The sequence below is a fragment of the Hippoglossus stenolepis genome, chromosome 11 (genome assembly GCF_022539355.2).
Source record: "Hippoglossus stenolepis isolate QCI-W04-F060 chromosome 11, HSTE1.2, whole genome shotgun sequence".
NCBI lineage: Eukaryota > Metazoa > Chordata > Actinopteri > Pleuronectiformes > Pleuronectidae > Hippoglossus > Hippoglossus stenolepis.
The window spans coordinates 15,283,342-15,305,350 of NC_061493.1; the positions used below are offsets into that span (position 1 = coordinate 15,283,342).

At 42.4% G+C, this 22,009-nt stretch overlaps 1 protein-coding gene across 5 annotated transcripts in view; it reads left to right on the plus strand.

The window, feature by feature from the left end:
* LOC118118267 (phosphatase and actin regulator 1) overlaps positions 1 to 22,009 on the plus strand; it is a 47,324-nt gene that overhangs the window by 21,803 nt on the left and 3,512 nt on the right. For 3 of the 5 annotated variants that reach the window (XM_035171316.2, XM_035171317.2, XM_035171314.2), the window contains exons 2-11: positions 2,093 to 2,257; positions 9,592 to 9,672; positions 11,428 to 11,631; positions 12,145 to 12,481; positions 14,497 to 14,693; positions 15,921 to 16,077; positions 19,108 to 19,163; positions 19,376 to 19,417; positions 20,240 to 20,301; positions 21,457 to 21,597. In XM_035171316.2, the coding sequence (XP_035027207.1) occupies positions 2,093 to 2,257; positions 9,592 to 9,672; positions 11,428 to 11,631; positions 12,145 to 12,481; positions 14,497 to 14,693; positions 15,921 to 16,077; positions 19,108 to 19,163; positions 19,376 to 19,417; positions 20,240 to 20,301; positions 21,457 to 21,597 (1,442 nt within the window). The remainder of the gene's footprint in view (positions 1 to 2,092; positions 2,258 to 9,591; positions 9,673 to 11,427; positions 11,632 to 12,144; positions 12,482 to 14,496; positions 14,694 to 15,920; positions 16,078 to 19,107; positions 19,164 to 19,375; positions 19,418 to 20,239; positions 20,302 to 21,456; positions 21,598 to 22,009) is intronic. The other 2 variants (XM_035171318.2, XM_035171315.2) reach the window with 1 other exon arrangement.

A 22,009-nucleotide genomic window follows, 5' to 3' on the forward strand; every position in this document is an offset into this window, starting at 1 on the left:
AAATGCACGCTTCTTTTGCCAATACAGTGATGTTAGGAGGATTTATATCATACAAATAACAGTTTGATGTAAGGTGTTCACTTTCTTTTATTGCGATTACTAAAATATCATAGTTCTCTCTATCATCATAGTGTTCGGAGCTGTTGTTGCTCGGCTGTTGGGTGTCACTTCACTCAGATTTGAACTAATATGAATCTGGACTGGCTTCAATCGGCAGCGACTGTGTGGAGGTATTTATAGTGTGGGCTGGTGACATGGCTTGCTAAGATGGTTTGGCTCTGAGGCACCAGAGCTGCAAGTAATGGTCCGTGGAACCGATACCCACTGCATTACAGTCGCATGATTTATCTCGCTGTCCCGTGGCCCTGGGGAGGGGACTGGTCCGTAACGTGATTCATGTATATCGGCAAACATCTCGGTTGTAATGTGATTATTTAAAAACGAGTGACCAGGGCATTTCCCTGACGACATGTCAAGGGTGATGATCTAATGCAACATGTTGACACTATAACAGACACAAGATGCTGTGCTAGGGGTCATTTCAGATGAACTGGAGCACGACAGTGTTGCCATGAAAACCTTTTTCAAGATTATGTTTTGCTTGTATTTATTTTTCTATACTTCATCTGTTCATCTTTCTGTTTTTTTTTTTGTTGCAAATCACATATACATTGATTTATGAATGATTTTATACCCTGAAGTCATTGGTTCTTATTCATTGACAAGCTTAAGAGCTGGCTGAATTAGTTTCCCCCTTTTTGTAATAAAACTTGCCTGCTCTTATTGTCAATATTGAATTTTATTTGTATAGTGCCAAATCTTAATGTATATTTTCTCAAGGCACTTTACATAGTAAGGTATGGTCCTTTAAAAAATTATAGAGAAACCCAACAGTTCCCACAACGAGCAAGCACGCACTGTGGAGAGAAATAAATCGGAAGAAACCTCTAGTAGAACCAGACTCTATGTGGGAGTCCATCTGCCTCAACCAGACCAATAGCTTAACATTCGCACATTTTTTTACATCTGGCTATGCAAACCTGTTGTTGCTATGTTGTGTTTGCATGTGCACATTGATTTGAAAAGTCTGCAAGCAGACATAACTAGAATTTCACTAAGTAGAGGTCGTACCACCACTGAGGTCCAACAGTCCTTTTATGAAACCATATTTAATTCACAGCATCTGGATTTCTATTTGGATCTGCACCAAATTACTCACACTCCTCTATATCAGTCCCTTAAACATGTTTTGATTTTGTTTTCCATCAAGATTCACACATTTTTGAGAAATCACGAAAATTATGAAAAACGCCCTATCTTGCAATCCGTATGACCGTGATCCTTCCAGTAGTGTTTGTGTAATCTTGCTTACAAACAAACGGAGGGGGGGGAAACATAACCGTCTTGCCAGAGATAATGAATTACTCATCTCAGGGGTCTTCATTTTAATTCACCATCTATATGAACGCAAACCAGTGGTCGTCCAGAAAGTACAGTAGATAACATCCAGTCAAATCTACTACACTGGTTTTGCTCTTGTAAGACCCCTGGGAGTCTGTTTGCTGCTGGCTTTGTTCCCACAGTGTTTTAAAGCTGTTTTAAAAGCAGCAGCTGAGTGCGAGTCAGAAATATTTGTGTGATCACCAGATATTGTTTTCTGATCACATGGGCACCATTTATAGCCGATGGACTGCAGCATCTTTGAATTCAGACTTTCGTGTAATTGTTTATTAGAGCAAAATGCGTAATTTGTGTTGCTGTTGAGGCCCAGTGGTTCGTAAAAAAAAGTCCAAATCGCTGGGCCTTGTCAATATTTGATGAACAGTTGAAAGTTCCCCCCTTTTAATGAGGTGTTTATTAGTCTGTTCAGTGTGTTTTTGGCAAGCTAATGTACTCGGAGCGTAATGCTGCTCTCTGATATGCAGGTTTGTTTACTCAGGCTTTCATGAGGCCACTTGGCACAGATTCTTGCTGCTTGGATCTTTGTAAGCAAAAACCGTGTGCTGCATTCCCAGCTAGCTCTCCTGCACCGTTACCAGAATATCACCACCTCTGCATCTTCACCTAAACAAGATTTTGTTTCCCCTTACAGCTGAGGAAGTAGAGAGGCTGGCCGCCATGCGTTCTGAGTCCTTGCTCTCCGGCAGCCACACGCCACCCATCCGCCGTCGCAGCAAGTTCGCCACTCTGGGACGTCTCCTGAAGCCGTGGAAGTGGAGGAAGAAGAAGAGTGAGAAGTTCAAGCAGACCTCTGCCGGTACGTAGCTTATTTTTTTACGATGCAGATGTGAACATGCATGACAAATAAGCGTTGCAAGTGCAGTATATACCCTGAAAGAAAGTCAATGCATATCCTTTGGTCAAAAGGAAAATGTATTAAGCTCTTCGTCTCCAGGGTGATTTGAAAATGCAGCAAATTGATTCAGCAAAAGTGCAGCGTCGGAGTTTCGTGTTTTGAGGTCTCTTTAGAGTTCTTTTGATCCTGCAGCGCAGCCTTGTCAGGGGCGAGTGAAGGACGTGGCTCTCCTCAGATGTGGCTGTATTTATTTTCCACGGCTGACGGACACATCTTGGATGCCTGGTGGACAGGAGGGAGGGACTTTGTCCGACGGCTTCTTCTCTGGACGCAGGAGTCTTGCTTTCGTAGAAGGATGATCAGTCGCGCACAGAGATCCGAATGTGGTCTGAACAGGACAGGATGTTCTGATTTGATCACGTTATTAGATAAGCATTTTCCTGGTGTGAATGAGCTGAATGAATCAGTCTCTTGTCTGATTTGATAATGTTTGCTGTGACTGCTCTCTCACCGCTGATCTTGTCAGTCTCTTATGTGATCACAGCAGCTAATGTGATTTCTTGTTGCCTCCATCACTTGGCACAAGCACAAAACATGTATTAGACATTTTGGTTGACTCCACTTGTCAGCTTGACTTTGACTGTGATCTTTAGCTCTAGTTTCATCCCTAAAGACTCTTTTCCACTGGTCAAAAAACACACTAACATTCACTAATATCTGGCTTTTGTCTGCAATGTGAATGGATAGAATCAGCATTCACTCCCAGGCCAAATGACTCTGCAGTAGACATGGGTTTTTATATCAGCTCTGATTGGCAGTGATGGAAATGTGACACCCGTACGAATTCACTAATCTGCCAAGACAGCGAGGTGAGAGAGCGCCTCAGTTTTTGGTGCATTTGACAGACCGGGGTAAAGAAACTGAAAGGTAAACACCTCTGCTGGCAATGGGAAAGGAGTCAACCCCCTTTTTTAATGGATGTGACTGCGTATATCTGCTAATATTGGTGTATAAGAGATCTAACCTAGTCTGATAGCCTCCTGAACAGTCTCCTCATGTTTAAGTGGTGTTAAAGCCCCCTTTTCCACTGGTCAAAAACCCCACTAACCCCTAGTTAAATCTGGGGTCTGTCTGCAGTCACTCCCAGGTCAAATGACTCTGCAGTAGACGCATTTGTTGTTTTCCAGCTCCGATCAGCAGTGATGGAAATCCACATAAACACGCAAATTTGGCAAGACAGCGTAGTGAGAGCGCCTCAGTTTCCGGTGCATTTGTGACATCGAACATGACGCGTCAGGGTAAGACGACCAGAAAGGCACGCTCCTCTACTGGCAGTGGAAAGGGAGTCAATCTCCTCATCACCTGCGTGCAGCCGCTAGATTTTGGTGTAAAAGATGTATAAGACTCTCAAAGTGCTGATGAAATCTCTTTCTGAGCTTTAGATGTTTGCCTTTTAAGCGAGTACTTGATCAAGATGTTGTGCAGTTGATGCATCTATGTGCGCCCCATGATAAAAGCATGCATCCTGTTGTGGTGACGGACAATAATCAAGTGCCGAGCGACAAAAGGCCTTTTTTTTTATTTGCCTGTTACAGTGGTTGTATTGCACAGTGGAGCTGAGTGGAAAAAGCTCTCCATTGCTTTTGTGATGCACTTGTTTTGTTTGCACGATGATGCCATCTCAAAAGAATTATTTTTTCCACTATTGTTCGGTTCAATCCATTTTGATGGCAGCGAGGATGATGGGTCAGATTATCTCACTGGCGCAGCCTTTGAGTGGAATCTAAGCGTTGTCACTAGCCGCAACAACGAGGCTGGACTTTTGTTTTATGTTGTGAGTCTGTTTGTGTTTGTCATCATGGCGAAATATGATCCTGGAGACACCTGCTGTAGTAGGTTATGAGCACTGGGTGTGTACATGTCCCCAGGGAGAGATTTTGTGCAAGTTGCCATCGTGAATCTTTACAGGTGTGAGGTTGAGATCACTAGAGACCCACTCGTGACAGGATCGCACCATCCACGACACGTGTCAAACATGTTGACGTACCTGCCCACGAGTCCTCATAGCGCCACTTACTTGAGAACTCTGTGTACAACATGTTGACATGCGTCGTGGCTGTCGTGATCCCTTTTGTAAGATGGTGTCCTCCAGTTCCTGGTTCTAGGTGATGTCGTAGCTCAGATGCTCGGGCAGGAGCTTCAGCCGCAGTGACAGCATCGAAACTGTGGCACACGCTGTCACAACCATTTCAGAAGGAAGCGTGAGCCCATATTTTTTTTAAAAGACCCAAATAAAGTGGAATGCGGCCTGCATTCAAGCGGCAGGCAGCGGAAGAGTAGAAGTCGCACAAAGCATGAGCAGCCAGTGCAGTAAATTCAACTGACAGGAAGTGGCTCGGGGATTTAAAAAACTTTAACGGCTTAGTCAACAGCACTTTTATGGAGATTTAAAGCTCCGCTAATCAACATTTTTATATAAACAATCTATTAAAATGGCCACATACTGTACGAGTGATGGGAAATGCTTTTCTCATAGTGACATCCAGGCAAATATTTCCAGTATATGCAAAATACAGGGTTGTGGGTGTGTTGATATGATCAATGTTGGCTGGCTGAGTTCAAGCTGATCTGTTCCTTCCTGTGGTTTCAAGAGCTCTAACCCTGAATCCAGCGGATGTATGAATATCTAACAGATAAGAGTGAAGTGGAGATCAGATTTTTGATGAAGCCTTCTCAAATATCTAGCGATGGAAGAAAAAAAAAAAAAAGTCTGTGAATAATATGGAGAAAGAAGTTCTGTAAATGCTTCCACATTATCAGAAAAGTCAGCTCGTCTCATCTAGGAAGCAGGATTGATTTAGTTTGACCCTTTTAGCCTCAGTATTGACCGGTGATTTTAAAAATGGGACATTGCAGATACTGTTGTGCTTTTACCCTCATTTAATCAGTCAATGCTACAACAGCAGTGTATTTAGACTCATTTTAAAAACTCCTGCCACTTGAGATGATCCGATTTCGAAATGTTTTCCGATACCACCTTTCCCTTCCTGATATGATGTAAGCCACTAACCCCGAATGGCTGTGATGATTGTCGTATGACCTGGCTCAGGTTAAACCCTTTGAAAAGCAAATACAGAGAATGAATGTCGTAGAACTTCTTTTATCATCTGGTTTGACAGTGATAACTGGAAAAGAACACAAATATATACATTCAGGACTACACAACAATTACTTCCTTTTTAAATGGCTCAAAACTCTTCTTACATATGGAACACATTGCTGTTTTACGTGTTGGACATTCCAACTCCCTAAATTAACTGACATTTTAGCTAGCTCTGGCTAACGCTACACTACCAGAAAGCTTTTCTTCTTCGCTGCTCTAAAAACAGTGGCAGTAAAGCGCAAACCTGCTGTTTGTGAGCAGAGAAGAAGTGATTCCCAGGAGAAGAAAATTGTAGTTTTATCTGGGTGAAACTAATCGGATCGGTACATAGATTAGATTCAGGTACTCGTCGATGCTCGACCCGGCACTTTCGGAAGTGTCCGAGGTCAGAAAATCTCAAGCACAGTTGTGCTGTACAGCAGCAGTTTTAATCATTGTCATCAAAGACAGAGCTGGTGACACGCATATAGTTGTGATTCCTGCAGCACTGCTGTGAGCTTGCGCTTAAACGCCCCCATGCGCCGTCATCTTGTCTCCGCAGTCGTCCACGGCGCCGTACTGTTGATTATGTTTCCCTATGTCAGTGGGGGAGCAGACCAGCCACTGGGCATGCAGATGTCGCAGATAATTGGACGCCGAGCACAGTCGAGGATTGTCAACGCGTTGTGATATGAAGCAGATGAGGGCCAGCTCTGAGGGGACTGTACTCTTCACCTCAGGAAGGAACGAGGGGAGGGCCTGACAGTGGGACGTCTTTTCATCCTCTCTTATCGTGCTCGCTGCCTTATCGCGGAGCACGCTGGTATCGGGGAGCGATCCCGCCATCAAAAGAAAATGCATGTGGTAGACTGATGTTATCTTTATTTCTAATCCAATTACTTATTGGATTTCCCCGTGAACAAGTCGTCTAAATGCACTGATGTCACCGTATATTGGCAAAACTGCCTTTAAAACACCACAGATTCCCTACAGGTCCATTGATTATATATTGGAGGTAGAGAAAGGCAAATCCTGCTGTATGTGTCAAGGCCTGTTTAGCCACACCCGAGCTTCTGATGTGTGCATCTTAACGCTTGAGCTTCTCATTGACGAAAAAGACTCCACGAAAAGTTTTAATACAGTTTAGTTTTTTTGTGAGAGAATCGCTTGGTAAAAGCCTCGACTCTGAGCTACTGAGCCTCAGGCTCGGTAGGATGTGTTCTGACTATCTGGGTCACTTCAGAGTGGAATATATTTTCGAACGAAAGTGTACTGTTCTCAGATCATTACAGGCTATATTTCAGATATGCCAGTTTCATTTAATATGCTCTCAGCTGATGCTCCCTGTTGAGAGACTAATCTTCTCATCTTGGTGCTGGAGTGTTTGGACCGTGACAACACTCGGTCCACGGTGGACTGAACACACGCTGCCCAAAATAGGACATGGTTGATACATTAGTTTATTTACAGGCCAGCGTCTGGTTTTCATTCTCTGATATGAAACATTGCGTCATGTTTTTTTTTTTTATGTTTGTTTGGTTTAAGTTTTAACCTTAGTTGGATATTTTAAGGGCATGCACAAAAATAACAGACCTTATTGTAAACTGACAGCTGATGATGCACCATCAGTCTGAGAAAGTGTTTGATTTGCGGGTTTATCTGCACTTAATCAGTTTTTCCTTTTTACTGTATGACTCTCACAGGACCTTCCTGATGAAATCAACATGAAATTCCGCTTCTTGCAAACAATTAATTAATTAAATATTAATCGCAATGTTGTTTTCTTTATTTCTTGTTTTTTTTAATGCAGGAGCAGTTGGCATTTTAATTAACTGCTCTGCCCTTTTTCAGGTTCACCAGTTTCTTTTCTCGTTTGTTTTATGCAAACACTATCATTCAAATCTCGTTAAGGCCTCTTGAGTTAATGGTATTGCGTAACCGGACACATCCCATGGCAGTTATGTCACGAAGCTTTGAGTAATTACTTTTCATTTTGGATGAAAAGGCTGTTTAATCCGTGAACATATTACGGCACTGCCAGTATAATGTTGACCTGTAACCTTGGGTTTCCCTCACATTTTTGTTTTCTATTGTTTGCGTTTCTATTTTATTTGACAAACAGTATAGTGGCAGGGGGGGGTGAGGTGCAGCAAAGGGCCCAGGCTGGATTTGAAACCAGGCCGCTGGAGTCAGGACTCAATCTTGATAGTGACCAGGACATAGTTTTGAGTAAAGTTATGTTTGTCAAATGAAAGACCTTGAGTTTAGTTAAGTTCATTTATATAGCATGTTTAAAAACAACCGCATTTCACCAAAGTGCTGTAAAATATAAGAAGACACCATGTTAATTACAAGAAAAGAATAAAATTACATAAACTAGAGTAATGAAATAAAGTCAAATGAATTGGAATAAGTAAAATTGTTATGATGTGGATAAAAACAACTTAAGAACACTGGGAGAACATCTTCAGTCTAAATACTCGACTGTTCCAAAGCTTTGCGGCAGCTTGACCAATCTTCTGGGCTGTGATATGTAATGAAAGCTGAGCCTGCACAGCTGAAAGTGAAATGAGAGGCGCCCGCCTGCCTCTTAATGCCTGTGGTGCATTTGGGGAAACAATTTAATGAACAGTCTGCTTTTACTCTGTCAGAAAAAATCATCCACATCGATTCTATAGGTCAATTTTTTAAAAGTCTATGTATTTACTATCCCCTTGATGTTCTGGACCTAATGTTACATTTACAGCCTCGAGGGGGGAAATCACTTTTTAATAACATCGCAAGTAGAAATGGCCGCAGTTGCTTTTCATTTCTTCAGTTTACCACTTCCTCAGGCTACAATGGAGATTATTCATTGTGTGAAAAATAATATATATAATTTTTTTTTTTTTTAAATGTGTAGCTGCTTAAATAATTCCTGCCTTGGAGTTGATCGCAAACAGACTTTTGAAGTGTGGAGTGATATTGAGCATCTGGTGTCCTGGAGGAACTCCCTAATGGAGCCAACCATTTGATGATAACTCGCTCTGCTGTGGTATTTTTGAATAGTGAAGCAATGAAGTATCCACAGTTCTGCTGAGGAGGCCTGTCCGTCTGACGTTTTGTGTGCGGCTCATTTGTGTATTTTATTTTATTTCCAGCTCTTAGCAGTTGGTTTTAAATGATCTGTGTTGTGACTAAGGGGCAAGGAGACGAGAGCTCAAGCAGTCTGTGTTTTCATAAATCCACACTGAGGATATATTGGTGTTTGAACACATGGCGGCTGCCTGACAGGGCTGGGACAGGACTCCTGGGTCATGTGTAAAGCACACTTGGCACATTCTGTGGGTTAGGGCTGCTACAAGAGGCCATGCAGGGACACTCCTGCACCTCGCTGCTGCTCATCCTCATTTCACATTCTTAATTGGTTTCCATGCAGTGGTAGATCTAGAAATTACTAACATGATTTTTCTTTTTTCTCTGCTTTTGTTCAGCCTATGCTGATAAAAGATGTTAAAGTGCCTCAGCTTTTGAAGGCTAAAAATAGAAGCTGGCAGTAGCTGTGGGACATGCCATCTTGTGCATAATGCATCACTATGAGAAGTGAAGGAATATTTCCATTATCCTTTTACCTCGTGTTAATCAAGGCCCCATGTGTTTGAGCTTTAACGGTTCGAGAGAGGAGCCACAGTTGGACAGATCTTTATCTTTAGAGCAAAATCCACAATTTCATACTGCAGCTCTTTAAAGAAAAGAAGATTTGGGGATTAGTCCCCCTTAAAAACCAAAACACACGATAAATTTGCCCGGATGAGCAAAAAAAATCTTACTGAAGATTTATTGATGTATGAATACGTAAGTAAAGTATATATTTGAGATTAGAGATCAAACTTTTCATAACAGTGGATATTGATAATCATCACAATATGATTAGTAGACCATTATAACTCTGTTATGGAAAATGGTTGGTTATGGACCTTTTGTTAAATTGCTAATGATGAAAATTGTATTGGTATGTTTTTGATATCCCTTTAAAAGGCTGTTGGAGCATCTGAGGGGAAAATCTGAATATATTTTTACGACTGGTTTTATCCAAAATTAATCAAAGCTGTCTGATATTATGACTACCAAGTGTGAAAATTATTTCAACATTTTCTTCTCCTCTTCCCCTCAGCGCTGGAGAGGAAGATGTCCATGCGACAGAGCCGAGACGAGCTGATCAAGAGAGGAGTGCTGAAGGAGATCTTTGAAAAAGGTGAGCTGGTGTTTCAGTGCCACTGGATTCTGGCTTCGGGTGCAAAGACGAGTTAGACATGATGATGCTCTTAATGAGAAGATCTTCACTTATTCATCACCTCATTAATCACTCCAGCAGTCTCTGAAGTGCATGCTGCCAGATTTGGCACGGGGGCATTCTGAGATATAATCTTTCATTATAGATATTTTGTAGCATTTTATAAACTTCTTTTGATCTCGACTTGACGCGTCTTAGACGTCCCGCACTCAGAGTCTGACAGCGGGGCGCTCTGTGCACCAGCACATCAAAAACAAAGTTTACTGAAGCTGAGCAAGTTCACTCCCCCCTGCCAACGTGGGATGAGAGCAAATGAGAAGATCTATGGTCTTTTATTGGTTATTTTTATTATTTAGCAGATGAAGCTTCTTGGACAATGATCAAAACACTTTTTGAAGTCAAATCTGAAACAAATCTCTAATAATATTAATAATTTGATAAATATTTATATTATATTGATGGAATGATAACTCCTCTTTGGCTTAAAGAACTGTGTGCACCTTGATGTGGTCCAGCCCTTGTTAATTGTCGAATAGTGATACATTGAATGGCTCCTTCTCTAATTTCTGCAGAACAACTGTGTCACTTCTCAGAAACCATGTTAATGAGGCCAGGTATTCTCAATTCTCCAGCCCGGTGACAACCTACTTTCTATAATCAAAAAAAAAACTTGTGTGCACAGCTTGATAGATTAGCAGTGGCTATTTTTATACACTCAAAACAAACATGTACCATCTCCCGGGAAGCCGTATCGTGTTAACATCACACTGATCAGTAGAACCAAAACAGATTCTGCTCTGGCATGCTCCGAAAAGAAATAGATCCAGTACGAGCAAACAAAGGAGAATAGAAATTTCAAAAGAATTTCGCATAATGGAAAAAATCTGCTTTCTTTCTTCAGCCTTTTCCTCTGATTGGCTGCTGGGTCGTAATCGGCTTTCACTGGTCACCATATCCGTGTGAACTGGATGGATACGGAGAACAGCAGCCAAACACTCCAGTCTCATTGAGAGCTAAATGTTGGGAGCATTTGCCAAGTGAATGACTGTTAAATCCGATGTGGCAAAAGTACACACTTTCTTTTCTCAAGTAGAAGTACAGATACTTAATACAGCTCAAGTAAAAGTATAAAGGTACAGTCTCTGAAATGTACTCAAAGTATAAAAGTAAATAGTACCCGGCTGAAAGCTATATTTACTGACAAAGAAATTATGGCCGACAATTTATGACTTTAATGTCTTTTGTTAACGGCAGAAAAATGTAAACAAATAATTATAAGACTTTCTTATGATATAAAGAGAGGCTTGAGGAGTGAGCAGTCTTATAGTTAAGTGTTGAAAAGAGACATTTTGGAAAGTGGGAGAGCTCAGTGTAAAAATATATTGTTTGTCAGTATTTGCGCACACTGTTGACCTTAAAATGTGATCATGCAAAAACCATCAAATGTCTCAGCACTGTAAAAGATTTAAAAAGCACAAATGTCTGTCAAACCGCACGCCTGACACCGTTTCCTGGTCTGGGGTACGCTGATAAAAGACTCTGGAGTTGTTCAACAGTCTTAGCGTTCTGAATCATCTTCCTCCTCCCCCTCTTATTGTCTCAAAACTTAATACCCTGAGTTTATTTTAAATGTTGTTTGACAGTCTTTTCTTGTGCCGCAGCCCCGACACATTTTCCACGCTCGTCAGATTGTTTGTTTCTTCGCCTCTGTTCCAGCAACCGTTGAATTCCGATCCTCGATGGACGGTGGCGTCTTCCCTCAGGAGCCCTCTGTTAAGACGTCTATGGTCATGCAGACCAAGAAATCGGTCACCTACTCGAGTGACCTTCAGGACATCCCCCCCAAGCCGCCGCTGTACCATAAACAGCCTCCTGCTCTCCCTCCAAAGCCTTTCTCCAGGATCCCCAACCATAGCACAGGTCAGCTGACCACGTTAATGCTCTGCAGCGGGTTACACCTCTCTAATCTCTTTACTGTTTTATCTTTATTCATTACTGTATGGTATTTATTGGACCCTATTAATTATTGAACACAAATACTGGAGTTTATTGCACTACTTCAGGCTGTCAATATAATTGATATGCTCATAATGGAGCACTTGTAAGACAGCCAAGCCCTGACTGCTTTTGCTTTAAAGCCTACCTGCGTTGCCACACATGTGCACAGGATTATAGTAGTCTCATTAAATTCCCCTGTGGTTAGGTCAGCCGGGCTCTCACTGTCATTGTCAATCTGTCAGCACAGGGAAGTGGCATTACCCTGGCCTAATTCCCACCACAGCGCTGAAGTCTGAGCCATGTCTGATCGTCCATGAGCTCTGTTTATCTGTCTGCCCCAGCAGAGTGCAGTGGATGCGTCACATCCCAGTAGAAATATTCAGTAATCCCTCTTTCTTTCCTGTTTATGCTTGATTTTTTTTCTTTTCTTGTTAGATTCTTGCCAGCCAATGAAGTTGCTCTGCATGCCCGGAGGAAAGCACTCTCCACCTCTGCCGCCCAAGAAAGTGATGATCTGCGTGCCTCCTGGGGGGCTGGACTCCTCGGGCTCCCCGTCGCCCAACCCCCTCAGCGCTCTCCAAAAGTGTGCCCCTCCGCACGGCATGTCTCTCCACCACGGCACCCTGCTGCCCTCTCAGCTCGTCGGCCTATCCGGCCTCCACCAGAGCCACGGCCACCCGTTCCAGCTGCAGTACGGCAGCTTGCACGCGCCCAGCCGCATCATCGAGGAGCTCAATAAAACCCTGGCGCTCTCCATGCAGCGGTTTGAAAGGTTGGTCCGCCGTCAGCGCTCGGGTCATCTAAGTGTGACTGTCCTCCTGTGGAGCCACAGGGGGATTATGGATCGCCGTCTGTCTGCACCTCACTCCCAATATCTCAGTCGAACTAAAGTTGAGAAACAAGTGTTGAAAACTAAAACTCAGTAGAGCACATACTGCTGCCAAGGCCCAACAGTCCCCTTTATGAAACCATATTTATATCCAGTAGATCTTCACTAGATTTTTATTCGTATCTGTTGCAAACTGCACACACTCATAAATATCAGTCCCTAAATATGCCTGATTTATTTATTTATTTTTCGTCAAGACCCATGAATTATTCTCTGAGAAATCAACGAAAATGTCAAAAAATATCTCGCAATGTTTAAGAAAGTAAAACAATAAATAAATCATAGATCCACAACAAAATTGAATAGGTTCTTCTCTGACGCATTCCTCATCTTGCCACTAAATTTCGTGTTAATCCTTCCTGTAGTTTTTGCATAATCCTGCTAACCAAAAGACAAACAAACGTACACAGACAAAAACATTACCTCCTTGGTGCAGGTAACTATAGCAATAAACCATCCAGGCCACAGGGTTTACTGGTGACAACATGTTTCCCTTTTTAAAGAATGTTTTTCCTTTATTTCATGAGCCTGCGGTTGTTAAAATAAAATTCCTCCCTTGCTATTTAAAGCTGTTGCCAAAACAGCACTAATCAGACTAATTACTGGAATAAGTGCATTACAATTAGCGTAGATCATCGTCCTGTTTATTAGCTTTTATTTTAGTGGCGACTTCCACTACCTTCAAACCTGTCCCGGTGATATTGAGGTCACGTCCCGCCATGTAGCGCTGGCGTTCAGGTCTAAATTAAGTCCGGTGCCTCACAGGGCAGCGTTGGCCTGATTTTCGAAGTAAAATGTGTGTACGTGTGGGCACAGGCGCACGGAGTAGGTGTCCCTGCAGCAGTGTGCCTGACACAACAGGACCAGCTGCTCTACAAGAGCTGCGCTTGTTCTTGTTTGGACAGAGAAAATAAAAGGAGGGACGGGATAGCGGATTTGACATTATTATGTAACCTCTTGCATTAGGATCTCTTTCTCACCGAAGCCATTTGGGCAGGGATAAGGAAGTAATGGTCCTGACATGGCTCACAATTAGTTTGAAAGCTGGAAGTGGTTACGTAACAGTGGCTCATCATAAGAAGCCCCGGCTAGACTCGCTGTGATTAATCAATCTATCAAATGTGATTTAAAAGTTGCATGTAAATAGCTCAGCAAAGTCCAGGGTGTTTCCATCACCTTTTTAAATTGTACACGACGTTGTATAATCAATTACTCTCTTCCTCTGTGCAGCTCAAAGGATTGCATGGCATTGCGTAGGACTGCACACAAGTGTGGTGTGTGTTCATATCTCCCCTCTCTTCTTTATTCTTGGATTAAAAAGCCAAATCTATCACTTTACTGTGTACCAGAAGCCGCCTTATTGTATTAAATCCTTTTTCTGGATCCAGAAGATTTGTCAGGGTTGTTATTTAAGTAACAAGTCATTAATGATGTTTGCAGAATGTTTAAGTGATGATACAGAGTTGAAATATAAGCAGCGTTTCCCACAGAATACCTTTAATCTGTGGCGGTGGCGGAGGTGCACGAATGTGACACTCACGTGCAACAGTTTCAGAGTGACAGGTACACAGACTGAAAGAGTGAAGGAGAAGTTCTCGTTCAATGCACACTGCTAAACAATGCAGCAAAGCACCAAGTTAGAGATCTCTTGCGGTTATAACAATTGTTTAAAAAATTAAATTGATACGTTCTGAAACTGTGGTTGGACAAATTAGAATATGGTGGGCTGCCACAGTTTAGATAATTAATGTGAATTGAGGATTCTGTTGTAAAATGGATTTTTTCACTTGTCAGAGGGAGGGCAAGCTCATCCTCTCAGCAAGGCCAAATGATATATCCATAATTTTGACCCATCACATTAATACTCCAACAAACACCTCTCCCTGTCACTCCCCCAGCTCTGCGTTCCACGGCGGCGGTCAGTGTCTGCCCCTGGACAGAAGAGAAGTGCCGTCTGTGATTATCGACTACGAGGACGACAAGGAGAACATGCCCAACGAGTCAGACTACGAAGATCTGCCCAGCATGTACAAGGACGAGGACGACGAGCTGGACGACGACGAGGACGACGAGGATGACGACGCCATATTTACAAGTGAGTGGCTGCAGTTGTGGTGACCTTGAGTTTAAAGGTCGCAAACGGAGAGGACGTTGGTTTCAGTAGTTTCTGAAACCAACTTTATTGGATTATTTAAAGGATTAAAAGTCTTAACTCTGTTCCATTATGTTCGAGTTATTGTCATACTGTATATAGAGATGCGTCACGATTGCCCCCTGGTGGCTGCGTTCATAAATCTAGCCTCCTCCATATTAATGGATGGGAGGTGGATGATAAGTTTGGTATTTATAAAATAAAAAAATTTGATGTCATAAAATTGGGTAAAATGTCAACAAGACCTCGCTACTGTGGCTCCATCCCCCGATCGCTAGCACACAGACTGGCTCCAAATGCACAAGATGGCAGCGTCCGTATCCAGGCTATTTTGGCTTCATTTTCTTAATAGTCTTGTTTATATACAGCAGATTGTGATTATTATCGTTGACTGTTGGTGGCGACAGCTTGTATCTGCAGATTTAATGACACATTTGCTTGATTTATCATTTCAACAGCTGCAAGGTTCACCTGAAGGCTCCCGGAGCTGAGGGTTAGTTTGACCTTCAGCACAGGGCCAGGATTAGGTCCACAGATGTGTCTCCAGAATCACCCACAGAAACATGTTTTCTTAGCAAAACCGCTCAGCTGAGTAGAGCAGTTAGTGTCATTGACATTGTGTTTACTTACGTTCACATGGCTGCATGTTGGAGCTTTTAAAGGTTGTGATCGGTCGTGTGCGAGAGAATCATTCAATATGCCACATCATGACCTTGCAGGACATTGAAAAGATGAGTAATACTTAAAGGTACAGTTAACTTGTTTTTTGCCATAATAATTTTTTTTCTAAACAACTGCAGAGTCGATTTTAAACCTGCCTCTTAAGAATGGGCTGTTTCCTTGTGATGCTGGTTGCACCTATGACCTGCACTAATTGAGCCACACAAAGTAAAGACCAACTGCAGGTATCAAGTCCACAGAAGCCTGAAGCTGCACCACCCCTGGCAGGCGTTAAATCAGATTAGGAGAAGCAGACACCCATCAATGCCACTTATGTGACACAAGAATAGCTGACAAATGATCAAATCGATTAAGAGGCAAACACCTAAGAAGTTAATTTGTTAACAGAACAGAAGAGTGACTAAAAGTAAAAAGCAAATGTTAAAAACTGATAAGTGAGGTATAGACTGATGTAAACAGCTGGGATTTGACGGCGGTGTGCGTGTTTAGGTTCCCTGGCTCAGAAGGTGCTGAGGAAAGACTCCCTGGCCATCAAGCTGAGTAACCGTCCGTCCAAACGAGAGCTGGAGGAGAAGAACATCATCCCCATGCAGACGGATGAGGAGAGGCTGGAGTCTCGGCAGCAGATTGGCACCAAACTCACGAGGTGAGACACCTAAACGCATGCATCCTTTAAATCTTGGAATACATTTACGCACATGCACAATTTATGGGCCAAATATTTTCAGTCAACGACCACCACCACCGGGAAACGGCACTGGCTCACAATGGCCCAATATCCTGTCTGATTAAAGTGTGACGCCGTCAGAGCTGATGCAAATGTGTGCCTTTTTTAAAAAATTGTATTAAACACTTTTATATCCTGTCACTTTTTTCCTTCTCAACATCCGATAAGGATAAACGTTTTATCTCGTTAGAACGAGGCTCTGAAACGGAGCTGACCTAATTTCTGCGATGCCTTACCCCCCTTCCTCTCTCTTTTTTTCCCCTTTCTCTTGTCTTCTCTCTAGCGCACGCTCTCACTCTCTCTCCTCTTTCTTCCTCCTGCCTGACTTCCTCCCTCGCTCACTGAATCACCACGGTGATGCATGTGCCAAACTATCTCCACCCGACTCCTCCACATATCAGCACCACGCAAGCCATTTCATACCAGCAGTTTACACACACACACACACACAAACTCGGCTGGTGTAGTGCGTACAAATCACAGGAATTTGTATACATGTGTTGACATCACAAACATGAATCCTAGAAATTGAACACATCAAACAACATGATGTTTGTTTTCCCCTCACAGAATACAGGCCTCATTTGATTCCACTGCTCTTTGAAAATGTTCTTTGAACATCACCAGTCTGTTCCCAGAAGGCCGGCCTGCTTACTTGTCATGTTCCAAAATAGTCACTGTGTCCTTTTGCACAGTGTCATCCTACACAAACAAAACCCCCATCTAATTTCATGCCTTTTTGCCCACAGCATTGTCCCCTGTAATGTTGTTGCTTGTGCCAGGCCAATCAGAATTGATAATGATGATGCTTTTTCTAGGACGCACCAACCTCAACTTTTCTCTGTTTGTCCTGATTCACTGGAAAAACCCCAGAGACCCTTCCTCTCTGAGAGTTTCAGCTTTTACCCTTGAGAAGGTGTCTTCGTCTTTTTGTCTGTGATTTTTACTGCTTTTTTAATGTGATTTCATGTTTTATGTAGTTTTGTCTGGAAGAAATGGTCTGACATTTTGGGCAATGCAGTATTCATTCTTGCAGAGCTAGCTAATACTTTAGTATAAATTTAAATAAATTAATCTTCATATTAGCTTATAATCTTCATATTCATATTAGCTTATAATCTTCATATTAGCTTATATATATATATATATTTTTATATATATATATATTTTATATATTTATATTTATATATTTATATATATTTTATATTTATATATATATATATTTTTATATATTTTATATTTATATATATATATATATATATATATATTTTTTTTTAGGGTGGCATGATGATTCAGTGGTCGCCTCGCAGCAAGAAGGTTCTACATTCGAACCTGAAGGCCAACCAGGGCCTTTCTGTGAGAATGTTTGGATGTTTTGGGGGGTTTTCTCCGGTTACTGTGGCTTCCGCTCACAGTCCAAAGACCTGCAGATTGGGGTTAGGTTAATTTAAGACTTTAAATTGCCCCTTGGTGTGAATGTGAGCGTGGTTGGTTGTTTGTCAGCTCTGTGATAGACTGGTGACCTGTCCGGGGCACAATGTTAGCTACGATTGGCTCCAGTCCCCCCACGGCCCTCAACGGCTCTAGATGATTGATGGATGGATGGATGAGCTATTTCCTAAAACCTTATATAACTCCTTTTTATATAATCTCCTAATATTCACACTTCTAGTGTGAATATACAGGAAAGCAGGAAAGCAGACAGTCAACAAGGCCGACACTGCTGAAAATAAATCTGGCTAGGGCAGCAAATGCTCAGGAAGGGACATCCAAATGGATGTTTTTGACTAGCCTGCGCATATTTATTTACAATAACTGCGTTTTTGCTGACGTGATACTGAAATAATTCTCAGACCACGCTGTACGGCCCAGAACTCCAGTCTGAGAGTCAGCGGCTGGACGTTTCCTGAGCGATAACCCTCAAGTGGGAGAAGAGATGACACAAGAAATGAGATGAGACAAGTTGGGCTGAGCTCAGACTTTACTCTGCATACAGTGCTTACGGGGCAGAGCAGTTTCAGGCTGTCAGATCTAACCAGATGGAGACAGTCATTGATCCAGCGTCTACACTTAGGTCTTCTGCCGCAGGGTCCTGACACAGTGCTATAATAAGAGTCTCCAGTTTAAAGAACGACCTTTCACAGATTGCCTTCGGGTATTTCAATCGTTTTAACCACTTGCAAATGGAGGAAACTGGAGATAATCTGCAAAAAGTGTGATGTCCATTCCATGCATCTTTGTGTAAATGTGTGTGGTATGGACTGTATGGTGGTATCTATTTTAGGTGCATGTTAGCAGATATGTGAAATCTTTCAGTTTGCATTTGAAGGTGTCATAATTGCACTCGCCTTAATCAGCTTCATATAAGAGCCTTCTGGAATTTCACAGAGCCTCTTCCTGCACTGCACCGATGTGTTGTCATGCCGTCACTCACTTAGAAGAGAAGGATCGGTCATGGCTGAGTGGAGTTTTGGGAAGTGCACATGTTTAGCTGTTATGAGGCAAGAAACACTAACATTTCAGTGATCTAAAAGACTATGAAAATATATTGCTTATACATTAGTTGAGTTAAGAAAAGCATTAAGCTCTCAGTCAAAGTGTGAGCAAGATAACTTTGAGTAAACTGAACAACTAAACTGACTACAGCCGTTTTCCGGAAAACTACAGAGAACGTCAGGAGCAACTGACTCAGACGTTTGAGTTCTCACTTTTATTTCAGGGGAATATCCGGACTTCAGTGCATGTCACAAAGCAGCTTATGTGTATCACAGAGGAAGAACCGACTAAATATTTGCACTGGTTTTCTTTTAGAGTTGATGAATACATGATTTATTGTAAAGCAGCTTAGTTTGCAAGAGGAACTCTTTTCCCCCCATGTTGATTCAGTGTTGCTCTGCTGACCTCTTCCCTGTGATAATGTGCTGACCATGGCTGCATATTTGTCACCAGGCGCTTGAGTCAGAGGCCCACCGCAGAGGAGCTGGAGCAGAGGAACATCCTCAAACGTAAGTCTGATAAACTTGTACATTTAAATACAAAACAAATGCTCTTTCTAACCATGCAACGCCTAATTAAAGGCATTGTAGTGGAGCATGGGTCCATGTTTGTAGCAGCCTTTTGTGCAGCCCCGTTGATGTGAGAGGCCAAGTTATGTGAAAGCTACTGACATGCATCTCTCTCTTTATTCCTCCTTGGTCTGCCTTTTCATGTGAGACAGGCAGCAGGGGCTCCCCGAAGAGTCATGTCCAGAGAGACGGGGGTTCGTAGCTCAAACACATGCAGCATCAGAGAAAAGCAGTTCTCTTGCCTGGGACATCAAAAAGACTGATTTACCAGCGGTTCCTGCTCTCCCAAAGGCTCCTGCGTGATTGGCACGGCGCAGGAGCAAAACACACATTCTTAACAATGCACGGGTGACAAGTCGTGTCCTTCCCATCACTCAAAACACACGGTGCCAAGGTTAAACAAACGGGGCTTGATCTTTCTAGAGGGACACCGAATTCGTAAACCACGAGTAGTACTGTAGACACATGGTGGGTTCAGCACAAGCACAAATGCAGTTTGACTGCTGCAGCTTTTGCAACAGAAACAGTTTCCCAGTGTGATTCTTGTTTACTCGTGTTTCCCCTTTTTAAACTTGCTGCTCTGATCTGGACGTTTTTTGTCTCTGTAATTGCTTTGGAATATTTACTGCAACCCATGGATAAATTGGGAGATGCAATGCCAAAATTTAATGTGATCGGCTTGCTTCCTCTGTAAAAAAAAATTTGCTTTTTCTATTTAAATGGGTCAATCTGTTCATTATAAACACGGACCAAGAAGCCCTGGGACGACTGGAAAGGAACAAAGCGATCATTCTCCCCTGATACCCATTCCTAATAGTATTAAATAGCCAGTGATGGAAACAGTTTTATTGCTTCGAGAAACTTATCCCGTTTAGAGGGAATCTAATGAGCCACATTATGCAAATAGCGTGTTTGTCCCCCTTTCTGTAATTTCTAAACATTTTTGTAAACAGTCAACTGTTTACATGTGTCTGCGCTGGCAGAGTTTCGACACTGATCCTTTTGATGCTCTGCAGCTCGCAATGAACAAGAGGAAATGGAGGAGAAGAGGGAGATAAAACGGAGGCTAACGCGAAAGGTGAGTCCAAAATGCCTTTTGAAGGTGCAAACCCACGCCTGATCTTTAAAGCGCACCAAATTGAAAGACGGGATACACAAACGCTGTGATAATGACTCATCGGTGGTGAGAAGAGACATCTGCTACAGGACTGATATTGAAGTTCTCAGGTCTCCACCTCCCCCAGGAGACGCGGATGTCCTTGTTGCCCTTGGGCCTTCGGCGTGTTTGTTGCCAAACCTCCGGACCCCACCGGGAGGTGTTGAGCTTGTTCCCGTCACTTTCAATTAAAGTATCACACTTTGTACTCACCTGCAGACATGCTCAAAATAACACTATCCCTCCGTTTTATTTAAGGATATGAACTGAGCAGAACATTTTACGTCAGAAAAATAAACCATTTAATGATTTAGCTTGTTCTAAAATACCTCAAACAAACCTCTGACCTGCAATTAAACAAAGTATCCGTCTGGCTCTATTATATAGAGCACGTTGTTTTACGAGTCTGTCCTTTGAGTAGAGTAGTTTATTTTTTATCCAGAGTGGGTTTATGATGCACTTATTAATTGTCTTTTTGAAGTTGACGGTTCAAGTTATTTTTATTATCCACAATTAGTTGTACAGCCAGAAGTAACCACATAACAATTACATTGTCAAATACAAATACATCCTAATGAATCATTTTAAAGGCAGATGGCAGCAGGGATAAAGTACATTTTGAATCTATTAGTCCTGCATCTTTAGAACATATCTACGTAACAAAACTAGGACTGTTATGACCTTCTTTGAAATGTTGTACAGGTGATGAAGGTTATTTAGGATCGCACCAGTAGTTTTGCTGCACACGTCTACAATACCTTGCAGTCGACTTTTATTTTTGTGGTGAAGACCTGTACCAGCAAGTAAAAGACAAAAGTAAGAACAGATTTAATAGAACAGCAGTAAAAACCTTTTCATGCCATCCACAGCTTACGATTTAAAGTTGAGTTGGTTTTTGTTTGAGAATCTTCCAGGTTTTTTTCCGAACTCGAGCCTCCGTTTGCGTAGGGTCAAGGGCAACAAGAACTCCTCTCTGATGCAGCTGCATTAACAATAAGAAATGGTTTTGTTTATATGCCAAATCTGAGAATGGAGGGAATACGTTACCTAATTTTCTGTTTGTCCAACTTTTTCCAGCTGAGCCAGAGGCCCACTGTAGAGGAGCTGCGACAGGCCAAAATTCTCATCCGGTTCTGTGACTACGTGGAGGTGTCAGATGCCCAGGACTACGACAGGAGGGCAGATAAGCCCTGGACCCGGCTCACAGCAGCCGACAAGGCCAGTATCACTCATAGTTAAACTGAGATAATGTTTTAAAATGCTCAAGACGCCTCATTGCCTGCTCTCAAATGTCTTCAAACACAATTGTGCCCCCCGTACTCCTGTCTGTGCCTCGTATGACGCAATGTGCAACGCAGGCAAGTAATGTTACGGCGAGTTCCACCTCAGCTGTTTTATTCCCCTTGGTGAGTAAACACCCCGTGGCGGTCCTGCCTCTCAATGCCCAGTGGTCCATGATTCTGACTTTTAATGAGATCTTGATTTTTATTTGTTATTTTTTTGCAGACCACATATGCTGCCTTCTTTGCTTTGTTGAACTCGCCACGTCACACCTGAATACCGCTCTGGAAAATCACGGGGCTTCGGCGTTTTTATTACGTAACAACTCCCCCTTACATAAGACAGTAAT